General features: G+C 37.2%; 1 protein-coding gene across 2 annotated transcripts in view; it reads left to right on the forward strand.

Moving 5' to 3' along the window:
- Positions 1 to 16932, forward strand: part of SRBD1 (S1 RNA binding domain 1) — a 202996-nt gene extending 186064 nt beyond the window's left edge. For both annotated transcript variants that reach the window (XM_073213612.1, XM_073213619.1), the window contains exons 20-21: positions 12493 to 12677; positions 16038 to 16932. In XM_073213612.1, the coding sequence (XP_073069713.1) occupies positions 12493 to 12677; positions 16038 to 16327 (475 nt within the window). In that variant the 3' untranslated portion in view covers positions 16328 to 16932. The remainder of the gene's footprint in view (positions 1 to 12492; positions 12678 to 16037) is intronic.
- The last annotated feature ends 602 nt before the right edge of the window (positions 16933 to 17534 follow it).

Below are 17534 nucleotides of genomic sequence, written 5' to 3' on the forward strand. Positions count from 1 at the left end.
GTTTGGAGTCATATTTAAATGTAATCATAATGGTCTTTTCAGATTAAGGGTATTATACCCTTAAAGATAGTATGTGTTCAGTACCGAACAGTAACAAGGCCTGTGTTACATGTGCTTCTTAAGTAAAAAGAGAGAAAGGAAGGAGGGAGGAAGGGAAGAAGAGAGAAAGAAGGAAAGAAAGAAAGAGAAGGCAACAAGTATCTGAGATGGAATGGAATATGCTAGGTTTTAGTGTCATTTTCTGTCAGCACATGGCTGAAATTAGACTCTGCCTTTCCTCTGGAGGAAACATTACCTCCTCCATTAAAGGAAACTTTGCCTTTTTATTTTATTAAGGGATCTGTAGGAAATGGCTTCTTCACATGGCGTGTGTAGAATTTTATGCTCTTCTGATACAGATATGATGTTTCCTGAATATTGCCCTAAAAAGAATTCCCTTCCCTTGTTTTTTAGAGTGAGGCATGTGCTTTTCAAAATAGGCAGTTTGATAGTGACCACATTTGGTATATTTTCATTTATGAGAGGGGTGTAGAGTAGGAGTAGCATATTCTTTGTAGAAAATGATGCTCTCTCCCCACACTCCTCACAGGTTGCTGCTGAGGACTCTTGACCTTGGCATTCTCTTGGTCTCTCTGTGTCCTAGTTGCCTCACCTCTAAAAGTGAGGGTCAGGGAGCAGGGAGTGACAGCTAAGTGAATGAGGTCTTTCAGCTTTACACAGTTGGATGACTGTCTCCTGTATCTTTAATGTCTGCACCCCTTGCTCCTTTTGTCTTGGCCGGCAGGCTCACTGTTGCTGTGTTGCCCCGTTCCCTACTCTCTGAAAGTGCAACAGCCACCTTTTATCCTTCTTCTTAGAACTTCTTCTGTCTTATTGCCCCTTCTTTTCATTGTCTACTTCTGAGAGGAGTGATCTGCGTCTAATTCTTGTTTACTTTCTCCTAGTCTCTCTACAGATTGCTTCTATCCTTATCACACTGGTGAAATTACTCTCTCAACTAATGACCTTGATTATCAAAACCAGTGACCTCTTTTCATCCTTAAACCCACTTACCTATTCCATCAACTTACCTTGTTCCATAATTTTTGTTTTCACATTCTAACTTCTCAACTTTTCTTTCTCCTCTGGCCCTCTAAATGTATATATTTTTCAAGTTTTCTTTAACTTACCCACCTTCTCCTCTTATAATATATACTTCTTGGATGAGTGCATACACTCACGTGATACCTTTTTCTCCTGCCTTGACAGATAATTCTAGTCCTCCATTTCAGCATCTCTAGTCCAGGCCTTTCTCTGAAGCTCTAGCTTGCCCTTTTCATTTGCCTTTGGGAGATTTTCTCATGAACATCTTAGCAACTCAAACTGAGTATTTCAGAACTGAAACTTGTATCCTCCTTTCTCTCTCCCTTTAAACTCCCTCCCCTTCTCCCATCATTCCTCTTCACCAGCCTCACACAAACACAAGACAGACAAATAAACAAAAAGACTTAGTCTTCCTTTCTTGTCCCATAATGAATGATTAATAGCACAATTATCTTTCCATTAACTGAGCTAGAATTGACAAGAGTTATTCATTTATTCATTAACTGTATACCTTCTGAGTACCTGTCGTATTCCAGGCACTGTTCTGCAATCTTGGAATACATTTAAAGATCCATGCCTTCTTCAAGGAGACAGACAATATGCAACCATAATACATAAATCATATGATATGATAAATGTGACAAGTGCTATGAGGAAAAGAAAACAGAGTAATGAGGATCAAGATTACCTGGGTTACGGGCAAGGGCTTGCAAACTTAAGTAGGGTAGTCAAGATAAGCCTGGTTAACAAAGTGACATTGGAGCAAAGTCTTGATGGAGGTGAAGGAGTTACCTGTGCAGGTACCTGGGGGAAGAGTGTCCCAAGACGAGGAACCATACAGTGTAAACGCCCTAATGTGGCATGTTCAAGGAACAGCAGGGAGGTCAGTGTGGATAGAACAGAGTGAGCAAGGGAGAGGAAAACAGATCAGGTAAAAGGGCATTGGGTGGCTATTATAGGGACTTGATCTTAATTCTGAGTGAACTTGGGAACCATAGCAGGGTTTTATGCTGAAGATTGGCATAATTTACATATTAAAAGGATCCTTTTGTCCTCTGTGTTTAGACTAATAGTCTTAAGAGACTTGGGTGGTCAAATAGAAAGAATAACGTAGTAGAATCTTGTGGTTAAAGTCAAGCTGTGATCCTTTCCAATTAGTGCATGTGAAAATTTCATCCCAGCTTTACTAAGTTGGTGGCAATTAAATCTGAGGTTAGTTTATAGTTGTAGGCTGTAAGCTCCAGCAGGGCAGGCATCATATTATCTAGCTTACCACTCTATCCCCAGCACCTAACACAGACTGATACAGGAACATTTGTTTAATTCAAGAATAAATGCAGAAGTAAAGAGTGAAGATGACCCCATAGAAGAACACTGAGGAAAGGGAACTACTCAGGAATTGGCAGTTTTAACAGAGATATATGAAATGTCTAACTTCATTTCAATCCAGATATGTTTTCTATAGCCTAAACTGGCCCATGTCAGTGCAGTTGTGTAGGTAAAAATGTGGATAGAACATCTGCCTCATCCTTTCTGCCATTGCTGATTACCCCACGTGTTGAAGAAGTGCTTCTTACAGAATCCCTTGTGGACTGAGGGGATTTTAGGACCTCCTCAAATTGAATCTCATGACTTCACAGAGTATTGTGTCCAAAGCCCAGGCCTTCTTAGATTTAACAGACTAGAAAACAGAGACAGACAAATGAAAGAGGCTTACTTATCATTTGCCATTATCATCCAGAAATTGTCAGTGTCCCCATGTGTGAGTGATTTCATTGTGTTGAGTATTGTGAGCCATGAGTAAAATTGCTGCTATATTATGAGCAGAATGAAGTTCAGAAACAGCCTGCTGAGGAGTTGCCACTCCTCCATGCCTTCTCTGTTTTTCTTCTACCATTTTGGTTGGTCAAGAGAGCCAAAGGCAAGTATCTTATTTCCCCCTTTTTTTGGAATAAGGTGCAGGAGATAGTGCTATAAGCTGCAGATTAAGCTGATTTGTACATGTCACAGTGAGACTTGGCACTCTTCCAAAGAATCTGCTGCCGTGAGGATTTGATTCACTCCAGATAGTCACACTTGAAAGTTTTGTGTTCATGATTTAACTTGAAATGTGCCGGGAAATTTAATGTCAAGACTGTCACTCAGCACTCATTTTGATAAAGCATTAGCTAGTATTTAATTGTTATTTCCATTCTGGCTACTAGGGATAAATTTTAAAAGGCTAATTTCTAGAAATGATTAATAGTCTGTATAGCTGATTTGTATCAACATCAGCATTATTACTACTTTTAGTGGTAATTTCCTTTATTATTACTGATGTACCAATTTCTGACCCTTACAGTCAATGTTGAAAAGTATGTTTTCAGAGAATAAACAACCATCAATTTAGAATTCATATCTTGGACAGGAGTAATCACATATCCTGACAAAATATTTACTTAGGGAAGGGGGATCTTATGTACAAAAGCCAAGAATATTTATTCTTAATTTAAGAAAAACTTGTGTTGAGTTTTGAAGAGCAGAAGTTAATTAAAGGCTACAAACTTCCAGTTATAGATAAAAAGTTAAGTTGAAAATAGTTAAGATGAAAAAGTTCTGGGGATCTAATGTACAGCATGGTGATTACAGCTAATAATATTGTATTTTTATATACTTCAGAGTTGGTGAGTAGATTTTGTTAAATGTTCTCAGCACAAAAAGAAATAGTAATTATGTGACCTAATAGATGTGTTAACTAAGCTATGGTGGTAATCATTTTGCAGTATATATGAGTCAAATCAACATGTTGTACACTTTAAGCTTATACAATGTTACATGTCAGTTATATGTCATTAAAGCTGGGAGGAAAGGTAGAATTAACCCCACAGATACAAAAAGATAACTTGATGAGGTAAATGGATGAATGGATCCCAACTGGTGCCCTTGGTCTCAATGCAGTTGGGGGTAGGGAGAGCCCTTTAGCGGTCCAGCGCTGCTCTGCTCTTTGCCATGTAGCTATAAAATAAGTCAAGCCAGGTAGTGACTAGTGGCCCACAGTGAAAACATTAATGAGTGAGCACATATCAGTTTCTATTCCTTCCCAATTCCTGTTCAAGGATTTATCTGACCTCTTCTGAGCTGAACTCTCTGACCTCTTCTTTTAGAATTGCTTTCAGAGGTTTTATCACATTTTCCCCAACCTTAGCTTTCTGCCCAGCAAAGCAAGAAGTCTTCTAGCTAATAAGTAGCTGAATGCAGAGAGTTTAGGTTGTTTTTGTTAAAAAAAAACAAACAAACAAACAGCAGAAGTAGAGCAGTGACATTCGCAGATTTGATATTTATAATTTCTACTGAGCAACCCAAAGGCCCGTGACTTGTGGTGATTTGTAATTTTTGGAGGGGTAAAGCACTTAACCAGCTGGGGCTGCCTAGCACACCTCCCACATTCTAAAATTCACCACAGCTTTATTCTGCATTTGCATGCCAGCTAACTTCTGCAATGATAAAAACATGTTTCTCTGTGGGAAACTTGCCTGAAAAGAAACTCAACTACAAATGCTATCTAATAAATGAAGATTAGGTAAACAGACCTAAGAAATTATTTGTAAATTTGAAAGATCTTACATTTTTCTGCACTTGCCTCACAAAAGTTGGCAGCATTCAGACATGAAAATTAAGGCAGAATCATTGCTGGCTTTTGGTAAGTGATGCCTTAAGATGCATATCATATAGCTATCCCACATTATTCTGTTGAGCTACAGTTAGACAATATTATGTTGCCTTTTTATAAAGAGAAATAGCATCATAAAAGAGAGGCCAAACCTAAAATATAAAGATGATAAATGAGCAGATTACTAAACTTGATTTTTGTTGTTGTTAGTAGTTAAAACCCAAACATCTTACTGTAATTTCCAGGAAGTGACATTCATCATGTTTTCAAAAGTGCTTTCACAAAGCAAAAAATGATGAAAGAGAATGTATCCACTAGAGAACCAGGTGATCAGGCTGTGGGGTTCTTAGGAATTGATTGCCATATCTAATGTCTTATACACCATTACAACACATACCCCACACGAAGTTTCGGGCAGTGCTGGTAGAGGAAGCTAGAAAGTTGAAGAGTCTGAGATGGTTTGTAACTTTCCCCTACCTTGATTTGGAGGCAGTACAGTGCTAGGTTCAAATCGTGGATTCAAACCATATTTATTTGACTTGGGAAAATTATCTAACTAACCTGTACCTCAGTTTTCTTGTCTGTCAAACAAGGGTAATAGTACCTACCTCATGGGATTTCATGAGTTAATATATATAGAGTTCTTAGCACCTGAAACAAAACAGAATAAGCTATTGTTGCTATAATTATTATTACTGTTATTTTTAGTGTGTTGAGAAGGGATTGTCAAGCTGAGCCTTGAAAGGAAAGGGTTGGGTAGGGAGTGGGGAGATGGTTTACAATGCTTGGTGTCCCAGGAAAAAAATGTTTTACCATGTGGTCCAGATATAATTAATTATTACCTTCTACATAAGTGGAGCAGTCTGTTAGTACCCAATGAAGGAAGAATGACAGGGGTTGCAGGCCAGCCATAAAGTTGTTCTTGCTTCAGTCTCTTCGATCTCCAAAGTGTTTGTCCTTCCCTTTCTCTTTTCTTTGAGTTTAGATCATTCTGCCTGGAGCCTGAAACCCTGCAGGGTATTGATTTAGTCTCCCGTTATCTCCCTTCTCCTCTTCCTGTCCCCAGTCCAGCTATGGATTTTAATCTTAGCCTGTCTTCTGACCCTGTGACTTATATGCAAATTACTTCAACCCCAATTGCCCACTCTTTAAATGGAATAAAAATGGCTCTGCCCATACAGAAGACAACCAGGGGATTTATGGAAATAGCAGATGTTAAGCATTTCCAAATTTCTTGAAAGGAAGATTCCTTGACAGGACAGAATTCATAGTAAAAAGGCTGTTTCCCAAGGAAAAAAGTCCTTTACCCTAATATGTGGTCTTTATCTCCTAGTAGTGGTAGAGCTGTTTAATTTCATTTCTGTCATTGCTAGCCTGTATGTTTTTGAGTACTGCTTTCTTGTTTGCACTCCTCTTTCAAATATTCACAGGCACTAATCCACGTTATGGCTTTACAGCCAGTAAATTAAATTATATAAATTCTAAACACAGTGTTTTTGAGCTGTAGAGAGTCTGCAGCCTTTGAAACCACTAACTTAATTTTGTCCAACTCTTACTGAGTAACTCAAAAAGAGCCAAACTTTCTCCTTTTGAATTTGGTTTAAGAAGTGATAATAAATTGCTCCCAGGCAGTGGCCCTGGGTGCCAAATTTTATCTGGAATCTAACTCTTATGTCTGTGTTGAATATCCCCCAAGTAAACGGGTAAGAAGTGCTAATGAAGAGGTGATATGACAACTCTTACCTTAGCTACAACCTTGTTGTCTCAGCTGTGAATCAAAAATCTGAGTTTTGATTCCCTTATCTGCAAACATATCCACAACAAACTTTTGAGAGAGTTAAATGAAATCATCTTCATTGAGTATTTCCAAGTATCAGTTTATCTACATGTAAAATCCTACCTCTAAAAGAGCAGATACAAGTAGAAGATTATTGCCACATGATGTCATGACTTAAAATTAGACTATAAGCCCATTCAAGGCAAAGGCTCTGTTATCATCTTTCATGGAGTCTTCCACAAGTAAATACATAGTGAAGAAAGATACGTCATTTGAAATTATTATTACCTTTTGCTGGAATATAGTTGATATATTGATTTCAGATGTACAACATAGTGATTTGATAATTACATACCTTACTAAATGCTCGCCATGGTAAGTATAGTTACCCCTCTTGCCATACAAAGGTATTACAATATTATTGCTTATATTCTGTATGTTGTACTTCCATTCCTATGACTAATTTATTTTATAATTTGAAGTTTATACCTCTGGCTTCAGCATTTTTCACATTCCCTTGAAAAGCCTTGATTTTAATAAATCTTAATCATTTGAGAAGGGGGTATGTATGTGTTTAAAACAGCCAGGCTCAATGGAAAGAGGATGATCAAGCTGAGTCATATTGGATTATTGGGATTTCTTTTTGGTTCTTTGTTTGGGGGGTGTGGGTGGGATTGATGTTTTAAAAAATATAATAAAACCAATTTTCCTTTGTCACTTGTAAATTGACCTCTAAAGCAATTCCTAAAACAGAATTTTAGAAATCTTTAGAACACTAATCATGTCTCAATATATGCCTTCCCATTTTCATATACACATATTCATTTGGATGTATATGTATATGCATTTGGGTTTTTTATTACGGTCTTAATCACATTATAATTGTGCATATATCATGCCTAGGAAGGCGTTCTGAAATAGGCAAAAGCTGCATGTAAATCAATGCTACTTATTCTTCATGACATTAGTTATTATTTCACCAACCAGAGATATTTTGTTTGTTGTAACTATATGAGCAGTGTCTTCAACTATTTCTAAAAAGAAGATCATCCTAAACCTTAAACTTCTAGATTTCTTTGTAAGCACATTCTGTCATTTTTTTGGTAAAGTTAATTCCCTGTACTAAATTGCTAAAATAAAATAAAACAGCTTTTGAAGAATATGTTCTCCTACATACAATTAATCCAACATGCATGGAGTATCCATTTTCTATGTATGTATAAGACTTTTGAAAAAGAAGGAAACATTTATAGTAAGTTCTTCAGAGGTTAGAAGCAGGTAACAGACTGATGCTTATAGACCAAGTCTTTTGGAAGACACACTGCATTCCTTAATCTATGACAGCTTCTCATTTTCAGTTCTTGTATTTCCTGCCACTCACAGATGCAGGCGGTGCTCTAAAGACACTCCAAATGGTACCAGGCCAATGATGCTGAAAATGCCCCTGCTGCTGCCCAGATTGTTGGTTGCTATTTAAAACTGTACTCTGAATTCAGTCTGTAAGGGCTTTCAGGACAATCCCATTCCCTTTTCTGAAATGGTTACATTTTTTAACATTTATCTGCCGTATGTTAAGTTTTTAAAAACCAGTCAACTATGTTTCTGTGAAAAATTACTTGCTATAACTTCCTGTGGTTGATTATATGGGAAAAAAAAAGCCATTTCAATATTATTTCACTTACCTACCAGGTTCTGCAGTACAGTCTGTTGTTCTGTGGGCCTTCCCATAAATGCAGTCTACTTGAATTTACTTGTGCACCAGCTAAGATTTTTAAAGATTCTGGCTCAGTTCAGTGTCTCAGTTTTAACAAAGAGGTTTACAAGTTTGAAAAGATTCTTTGATGATGCTTAAAGTGCAACTCACATTGCTGCTCCTTTGAGTTGACTGCTGAAACAGCAGTTGTGGTTAATTAAGCTGGCACTCCTTTAAGCCAAATTAAATGTCTGCTGCTATGTGCTCACCTGTGTCAACTCCGCTCCCTGTAGACAGTGCAAAGGCAATAGTGGGTTTTTCTCCTTTGCACGTTGAAATTTGTATTTACTCTTTAAGATTACGAGAAGTAGATTTTTCTTAAATGCAGAGAATTGGTGGTATATAGTGTAGCAAATACTCAACTCTACCGCCTAATCTACACTCACAGGTAAGAAAGCCAGGTTTTCTCTTAGACCATAAGCTCTCTCTTAAAATCATTGAATGTCTACTTATACAAACTATGGCCTGCTTGATCTGTACCTACTTATTTCTAAAATGACTGTGCTCTTGCATTTAATGTTTTGTTTATTGATGTAATTTAAAACTGAGTAAAACTAATGGATAAAAATAAACAAGTACAAAAGTCTCTTAAAAGTGCTGAGAGTGGAGAGACAACAAGGAGTACTTTGCCTCTGCAGCCTGGTCTTTGTGGCATTAGGAGTCCTGTGTGATTGGCCTACAAAGCACTGCTAATATTAAGTTGTTTATAAAGTGACAGAGTTGCATCACCATGGTTCTTCTGTGCTCTGTGGGGTGTCGTGTTGCTTTAATGTAATGAACGCGCCCTGGGCTCCTAAATTTTTTTCTCCATGCTGGAAATGATTACATAAAGCTGAATGGCAATATCTGAAGTCTTACGAATCTTGAGAATTTCTCATTCTTAAGGAAAAATTGTACCAAGACTTTTCTTATTCTTTGAAGGAAATAATAACCTTGCAGTTTTAACAAGTTTCTGTTGAAAAGAGCAATGATTTTAGGTCATATAGCATTCTGTTTGAAAACTAGCATTATCTCTGCTGCAAGGTCTGTATTTTAACTTTGTGCAGATGTGTGCTAAAAGAACATGATGTGCTTATTTGTTGCATTTATGCTACTTTCTTACTTTAAGTAAGATGGATGAAATTACATATTAAATAAAAACAGCAGCTCAGACAGCAGTCCTCAGCAAACTGAAAAAGCCTCCCAGAGACAATGGAGAAAATGAGACTATGACTTTCATAACTCATTGACTTTTGAAAGAATTGTCTACTTAAATGCATTTATGTAATATTTTCTCTGCCAGACTTATTAGTGTTAACCCATCTAATGTTTAAAACTAAACTGCCATTAAATTATGTTGGTGAAATATTACCAAAAGTGTTGTCTTTTATATCTTGACCAAATATAGCACTTTAATTTTGATGTAACTGCAAGTTATAAACAGACACATGCTGGTGTGTATGATCTGAAACTCCACTTAGTACAAATCACTGTTTAGCCTTGGGCAAATTATTTAACCTTCCTAAACCCCAGTTTTCCTTTTCAGTATGCTATAATACCCACCTTTTAAGATTATTGTCAAGATTAAATGAAAACATCTGTCAAGTACTAACATAATACCTGGCACATACTTACCATTACCTGTTCACATATATATCAGTACCTATTCACTATGTCCATAAAGTACAATGTATTTTTATATGGTACTTTTGAGGAAGAAAGTAGCTTATATAGAAGTATTAGTTCTCATCCTTAATTCTAAAATGAAACTTTGTATTGGTATTACCACACTCAACTTTAGAGTGAAAATTCAGAATGTATACAACAAATTTTTCTTAGGCTATGGAAAGAGTACATGTTTATTGAGTGGCATCTGAGAGTAAAACATTGTTTCTTGTCATTTACAGTTGAATAATTTGAAGCCCAATATGGGAAAGGTCAATCTGAATGCTATTCCCAGTTTATTTAAGGTCACTCACTCCTCCTGTTTGCCTTTTTCCTTTTTCTGCAACCCTGTTGTAACTTTTAGAAAGTTTTCAAAATAAAAGAGCATTTGACTTTGTTCTATAATCATTTAAAAATAGGATTGATCAATATAAGGCATTAGCTAGGAGCACAATTTGGTGCTTTCTTATTGATTTCAGTTACCAGTGCCCTCAGGCTTATGTGTGTGAGAATGAAAATGATATATGAAATATGTGCCCATGTTAAACAGACCAATTTTCTTACATCTGTAAACACTATAAACAGAATTCTTTATATGGAAGTGACTTTGGTAGCAGTTAGTACACACACACACAAACAACCTTATGACTCCAAGTGGCCTCCTGAGCCAGTATTTTTGTTACTGAGGCCAAGACTTGTACAGTGCTTTGGAAATTTTCTACCATTTAGTTACTTTTATTCATTATAAACTGCTATTCAAGGTTATACATTTACATCCTATGAATATACTTTTTTGGCATTTTAACAGTTGATTGTAAGCCAGAATCTTGGGGATTTGAAAGATGTTCTGCTAATTAGCCAGTTGCCGACCAGTCAAGCCAAGAGGGTAAATACCAGGGAAGCCTGCTCAGCAGGGCATGTATTATTGAGAAGGTTGTGCAAGGAAGTTGGCTGCGGGCAGAGGTTGTCATGTGTCATCTGCCCTGTCAGTCAGAGCTTCAGCAGCTGTTCCCTGTCACCAGGGCCCTTATGTGCTACTGCCCATCCATCAGCACAAACAGATACAGGCTGCCTCCCCGGTGGGCTGGAGAAGCCAGAGACACAGACTTAGAGTGTGTTATCTCACTAGCCACCATTTCAGATGGAAAACTTTCCAAAAAGGGAGACCAAGCACCAGTTCCTTGGTCTTTCAATTAGCTCAGTAACCAAAATACTTTATCAAAAGAATGAGTTGGCTTTTGGAGAAACTGATTTTGGCCAAAAATATGGCTCTGAGAATGTAGGAGGATTACACATTTGAATCCAAAGAGATGCCCTAGTTAAATGAGAGATGAGAGAGACTTCTCCACCAAATAACCAGATTATTTATCAGACTGTCACCAAATAGGCCTTTTATGGCTAAACGCAACAGCGCCACAATAAGGCCTTTTATGATTACACCACAACTCACCAAATGGGATACATCCCAGTTCTGATTGTAGACAAGCCTCCAACGGTTTCCTTTTTCCCTGCTTGTATTCCAGAGACATCCTCAGAGGAAAGGATTTGAGGGCATTAGTATCACTATCTGTCTGATTACTGTGTTGACATTTTTAAAGTGCCATTAATCATAGGAAATGGAACTTAATGATGTAGAAAAATACTCAGCCAGGGAATATCAAGAAAGTAAGCTACAGTCCAATATTCAGGTGAAATTAAAGGGAAGAGCCTTAACCCTTTAACTGTTTTTTTCTTAACTTAATATTGAACAACAAAGCTGAGTAATAATTGAGAGGCAAGGGATATGGTAAACATAGCAAAGAGAAATTGAGGAAGGCAGATATTTTTATTTTGTAAATATTGTGCCTATATAATGTATAAAGCATATCAAAACAATATTCCTCTTAATATTATATCATTGAGATCTTGCTTGTATCACTTCCATTTTGGAAAAAAGTTCCTTTTTTCTGTTTAATATTCCCTGCCATATTTTTTCTGTTGACTCTGAATACTTAAAATACTTCATATAATTTAGTTCATGTGGGGTTTGACTATTGATGAAATTTGAAAATTATTAAGCTGATAGTATGCTTGCTTGCATAGGTATAACCCTATCATGGGTACACAAAAGTGAAAAGGCAATAATAGGAATAGAATATCATGAATAGAGTAACTCATCTGCCAAAAGCTGGCAATGCTTGTTGGATATTTTGTGGGATTTTGGTATCATGAGTTCATTTTTTTCCTATTAGCTGATTTAAGTTCAAATAAGTTTTCCTAACAGAAATGTTAGGAAACGAGGTAAATATAGGTACTGTTTAGAAAAAATACATAACATCAAATTCTAATGAACATTACATTGTAAAATGTTTCTGATGCTGATCCTGAGAAGGTGCTCCATTGGCAAATAGCCCAAGAACCTAAATCCATCCCCTCTCTTCTTTTCCAAGAGAGATCATCTGTTAGAGCATGGAGCAAATACTAGATTTTCAACAAAGATTAACTTATATCTGGATCTGAAATGAATGTGTTTTAGGGTGGCCTGTGTAAAGATAAGTAATAATAAGTAATATTGATAAGTGTTGGGCTTTTTTTTCTCCCCTGCAGATTTTTATCATTCATTGAAGAGACACTGTGTGAGATTGGAAAGCCCGAAATGGAACAAAAAATAAACTCATTCCTTGAAAAGGAAGGGATAGAGAAAATTGCAGAAGGATTGCAAACAACAGTGCACACTTTACAGGTCATCATAGATGGTCTCAACCAACCTGAAAGCTTTGACTTCCGAACAGGTAAACAATTGAACTTGAATGACAGCCCCTTTCATTTACACAGCTCACATTACCTGCTGTGGCCCTGACAACAATCCTATGCCATAGGCAAAATGGATATTCTCCTGTTGAGAGAGTGTGGTGATCTTCCTCACAGTCACTGCAGTTAGTGTACCCACCCAAAGCTAGAAGGCCCTTCCCAGACTCCTCATCCCATGCTTATTTTCAATTACACAAGACTAAATACATCATACATTTGCAGCTATGTGCACAGAGGTATACATTTTTCATAATCCTTTTGTAAGCTGTTTTTATCACTTAAAAGTCTAAAGTCCAAGGTAAAGTATTCAGTTCACAGACTAAAAAGTGAATCTTCTTCCCAAATTATAGCCTTCCGAGTTCCTGGATTCTCTTGTCAATGAATGCATTGAACAAATAAGATAGTATCTCTCTGTTGATTTTCCTTCTAATTAAAAGTGCTCTCAGCTTTCAGCACAGGTAGATGGTGAGGGAAGTATAACAGCCATAGTTGTTGAGAGCAGTGACCCGGTGAGAAAGAATTAAGGTATCGAATGACCTACTTCCCCAGGAAATTCGAACAGGAATCCCTGAGACTTAAATGAATCCGCGCTTGTCTCATAACCAGTTTAATGATACCATGCGCAGGACTTGGCTCTTTTCATTCTGGGATAGGCTCTGTTGAGGTGGTTAGACCTGCTTCTTTGAAAAGGTCTAAGGGAATTTAAAAACATACCCAGCAAGCTCACTGTACTATTCCCTCAGCTTTTCTGTAACTTTAAAATTAAAGTTTTTTAAAAAGAAAAATAAAATGAAACATACAGTAAGACCTAAGCCAAAACTGCAGGAGTCAAAGCCTCCAGGTGATCAATCCAGAGTGAATGTGTCAGTAGACATATCTCCATTTGGAGGCCTGGTATCCTTGTATGAGAATTCCATGGGTGTTATTTAGCAGGAATAATAAGTAGAGCAGTGGTTCTTACACAGGGTGAGATTTGAGGGTAGTATGCCTAGGACCACAGCATTAGAAGGTTGGTATATATGCTGTTACTGCAGGTATCCTGTACTGAATTTTATTGTCCATCTTTGTTTTTATGTCTTGGTGTGGCTTTCGTTATTCCAGTTACACTGTAGACTCAGTACAAAGATCAACATGCAGATTATATATAGCTCAATTAAACAACTAACAGCTAAGTGGAGGGCCTCACCTGGTAATGCCCCTAGTTGATCAGAAACAGAGATGAACCTGGGCTATGGACTGAGCTTACCAGTTACTGCAGTGTTTATCAGTGTGATCAGTGTAACAAGTGGTATTTCAAATAAGTCTCTTGAACAGACTTTGGAACTGACCTTTGCCCTAATGTAAGTCACAATTTTCAGGATGTCTGAGAACTTTTGTTTTAATACAAACCATCCCCAAAGGGGAAGGCAGTCATACTTTTGAAGAGGCAGATAGTATTTTGGATGTTTCAATGTGATAGTATTTGTATTACATCTCTTTTTTCCACTTTCTCATTGAGTAGTTCCTTTCTTGATACCTCATTCTTTCCTCATACTCATGTCTCCTGTTTTCTCAGTGACATAATCAACTTTATTTTATTAACACTCTTGTTGCTAGTTTCTATAATTGGGTTCATCAGAAGCACCCTGGTGATGGAAGACTGAATATGTGTAGTCTTGGCAATCAAAGTGTTAATGTTTTCCTGGTACAGGGTGGATTTTCTGATTTCTCAGTGGCCCAGGCTGACTTCAGGAACATGTTAAATAGTTCCCTACTGATTTTCCATGCAAAATTAAACTAAGCAGCTGATCGGGAATCTGTAGCAACTGGACTTCTGCAAGAAAAAAGTGGGGAGGTGGGGGAAGAGTTTTCAAGCATTAAAACAATGGCTATGGAGCCTCCAAAACCATCCATCCTCTGACCCTGATCAACGACTTAGTTTCACTTTGCTTTGATAACAGTCCTTGCCCAGTGTAATATTACCCTAGGTTTCTGGCTTTTGGAATTCACTGCTTCATCATCAGGTGAAACTCTACAGAATCAATTCCAGTTTTAGCATATTCCTTTTTTATGAGGAAAATAAGATTTGAGACTTAAAGAGGGTTTTAGTTTTGTTTTAAAGAAAAAGTTGAATTTTTTAAACATCTTAATTTCAGTATGGTTGGACTGGGGGAGGGGAATGAAGAGGTGACCAGTTGTTAGTACAAATGTAAAGGATAGCTTTAACAACTAATCAGGATAAAGCCAACAGCTGTAGAGGAAAAGGAAATGGAATGGGTGGAGGGGAAAATGAAGTCTTAGTAAAAAGAGATCCAAGCATAGAATGTGTTCTTTGTTATTAGAATCAACATTCAATAATCCGAGGAAAGGGGGCCACGAAGAGCATGGAAAAATGGAATCCACAGTTAATCCAAAAGCTCCATTTAAACTGTTCTAACCTTCTCCCTCATAAAATTTTTGTTGTTGTTTTTGTTTTAACTAAAGCCATATTGACTCCTTGGCATGCTTTATGCCCACTTTTGGGGGAATAGTGTTAATGCACAGAGAAATGTACACTGGGGCAAATGGGAAAAGAGGGCTGGCTGTAAGGAGCTTGAAAACAGAAATCTCTGCACGTTCATCTTTGTATCTGTATCACCCAGCAGAGTGCCTGGCCAGGAGATAACCCTAGAAGCTAGTGAGTGAATTGAAAGGGGGGAAGGAAGATTACATACTAGCTGATCTGGGTTTCTGAGCCATAGGGAATCAAGAATCCATGTTTTGATTGGATAAATATATTCAAAATGCATAGAAATTGATTCCTGAGGGGAAGTGAGAGATGAGAACATTTGGGGAAGTGAGAGATGAGAACATTTGGATTTCATCCATATTTGATCAAATGTTGCTGTATTTTCCACCACCTTTAAACAGTTTGAGAATCCAGACACTGGGGATAAAATTCTGTTTTTTTAGACAGAAGATCATCTTCTGTCTCCGTGGGTCTTACTTTCTTAGTGTTAGTTATTTAACCTTATATATTAATTGAGCAAAGATATTTATTCATCATCTCAAAGAAGAAAATAAGACTCTCTTCTCTTCTGAGGGCTTATGTTGTAGTGCTAATATTGACATTGTTAGCAAGATAGATCTTAAGAAGATAGTGAGTAAATTTTTTTGAACTGTTTCTACTTTGTGAATGCCGTTTCTCCAACTAGGATGCATTTTCTCTAAATGCAGGCCTGTCTTCAGCTCCTTTTGTGCTCCCCCCCAAGTATCTGGGTAGATGACCAATACTTAATAAATACTTATGCACTAATTTGTGTGTTTAAGAAGTACAGTACCTATTATTCACACTAATTGTCTTTTTTCCTCTTTGCTTGTAGATTTTGATAAACCTGATTTTAAGAGAAGCATAGTCTGCTTGGAAGACCTGCAGGTTGGGACAGTTCTTACAGGCAAAGTTGAGAATGCCACTCTGTTTGGAATTTTTGTGGATATAGGAGTGGGAAGATCAGGGCTGATTCCCATACGAAATGTAACAGAAGCAAAACTTTCTAAAACCAAGAAGAGGAGGAGCCTTGGACTGGGTCCTGGAGAAAGAGTAGAAGTCCAAGTACTCAACATCGACATCCCCCGATCTAGGATTACTCTGGATCTCATTCGGGTGTTGTAAGTGCCCCACTGAATGCCAAACGCGATTTTATTTCCTCCTTTCTACAGATTGGTAAGAATAAGCCAGATGTTTGTGAATTCTAGATAGCAGGTGAGAAGAAATTGACTTAATATCGGAAGTCTTTTCCAAACACTTTTCTTATTTTTCCTTCTGAATAAATAGAAAACTAATAGTTTGATTTCTTTTCCTTTAAAGAAAACAACCAACAGGCATCCTTATGCAGCTTTATGTAGTAATGATTTTTCTGACCAAAATTTTATTTTATTTTTTTGTAATTCCTATTTGAGTCCTTTTGAATTTTGTATAATAGATTGTTTCAATTCTGCTTGCCAGTTAGCCTTGCTGGACTTGTATGGAAATGTCTTCTTGATTTGACTTATACAGTGTGTCTTGACACAGTAGTGATGGCAGTGTTTAATCCTCCCTTTTTATAAATTTTAAAATCAGGCCTTTGGACCTAATTCATGATCTTTCCTTGCAAAACAAACCAGAAATACACCAATAAAATCAATTCTGATGTGTTTGTAACTACTAATTGAATAGCTTAAATGTTTCTCAGAAGGATATATGTATCGATCCCTACAATAAAGCTGTGTAACTAGTGACCTTGGTTTTGCTATGTTGATTCGGTGAGTGATCTAGAAGTCAGTCCTGATGAAAGAGGATGTGGCACGTATTCATGCGAATTTTATGTAAGCCAACTGCCTTTCAGGGAAAAGGAAGCCCCTGGAAATTTGAAGAGTGGCATTCTGTTTGACTTCATTTCTCACAAGAGAGTATACTCTTTCTTAAGCATCAGGATTAAACTTCAAATGGGAATAGAAATGGACTTCCTAAAGATTGACTATAGATCAGGTGTAAAGGGGCAAAAAAACAAGTAGATAAAGCAGGTGACTTTCAACTCTATTCAGCAGGTGATGCTAAGTATTAGCATGACCATTCAGGGTCAAAATTATTTAAATACAGCCCACACTGGACTGGTATCTTGTCCATTCTGGCTGCTGTGGTTAATTTGCCTACTGGAATCACTTACATGACTGAATGAATACCTGATTTTCTCCATGTGTAATGAGTGGAGGCAAACAATCCTGCTTGTTTGCCTGGGACAGTCTGGTAACCACTCACTGTCCTAGTGTAATTTTTAATAGTGCCTCTGCCTCTTTTTATTCCAAAGTGCTCCATTTTGGATACTAAATCATATAATCAC

This window comes from Manis javanica, chromosome 1 (assembly GCF_040802235.1).
Source record: "Manis javanica isolate MJ-LG chromosome 1, MJ_LKY, whole genome shotgun sequence".
In the NCBI taxonomy this organism is placed as follows: Eukaryota; Metazoa; Chordata; class Mammalia; order Pholidota; family Manidae; genus Manis; species Manis javanica.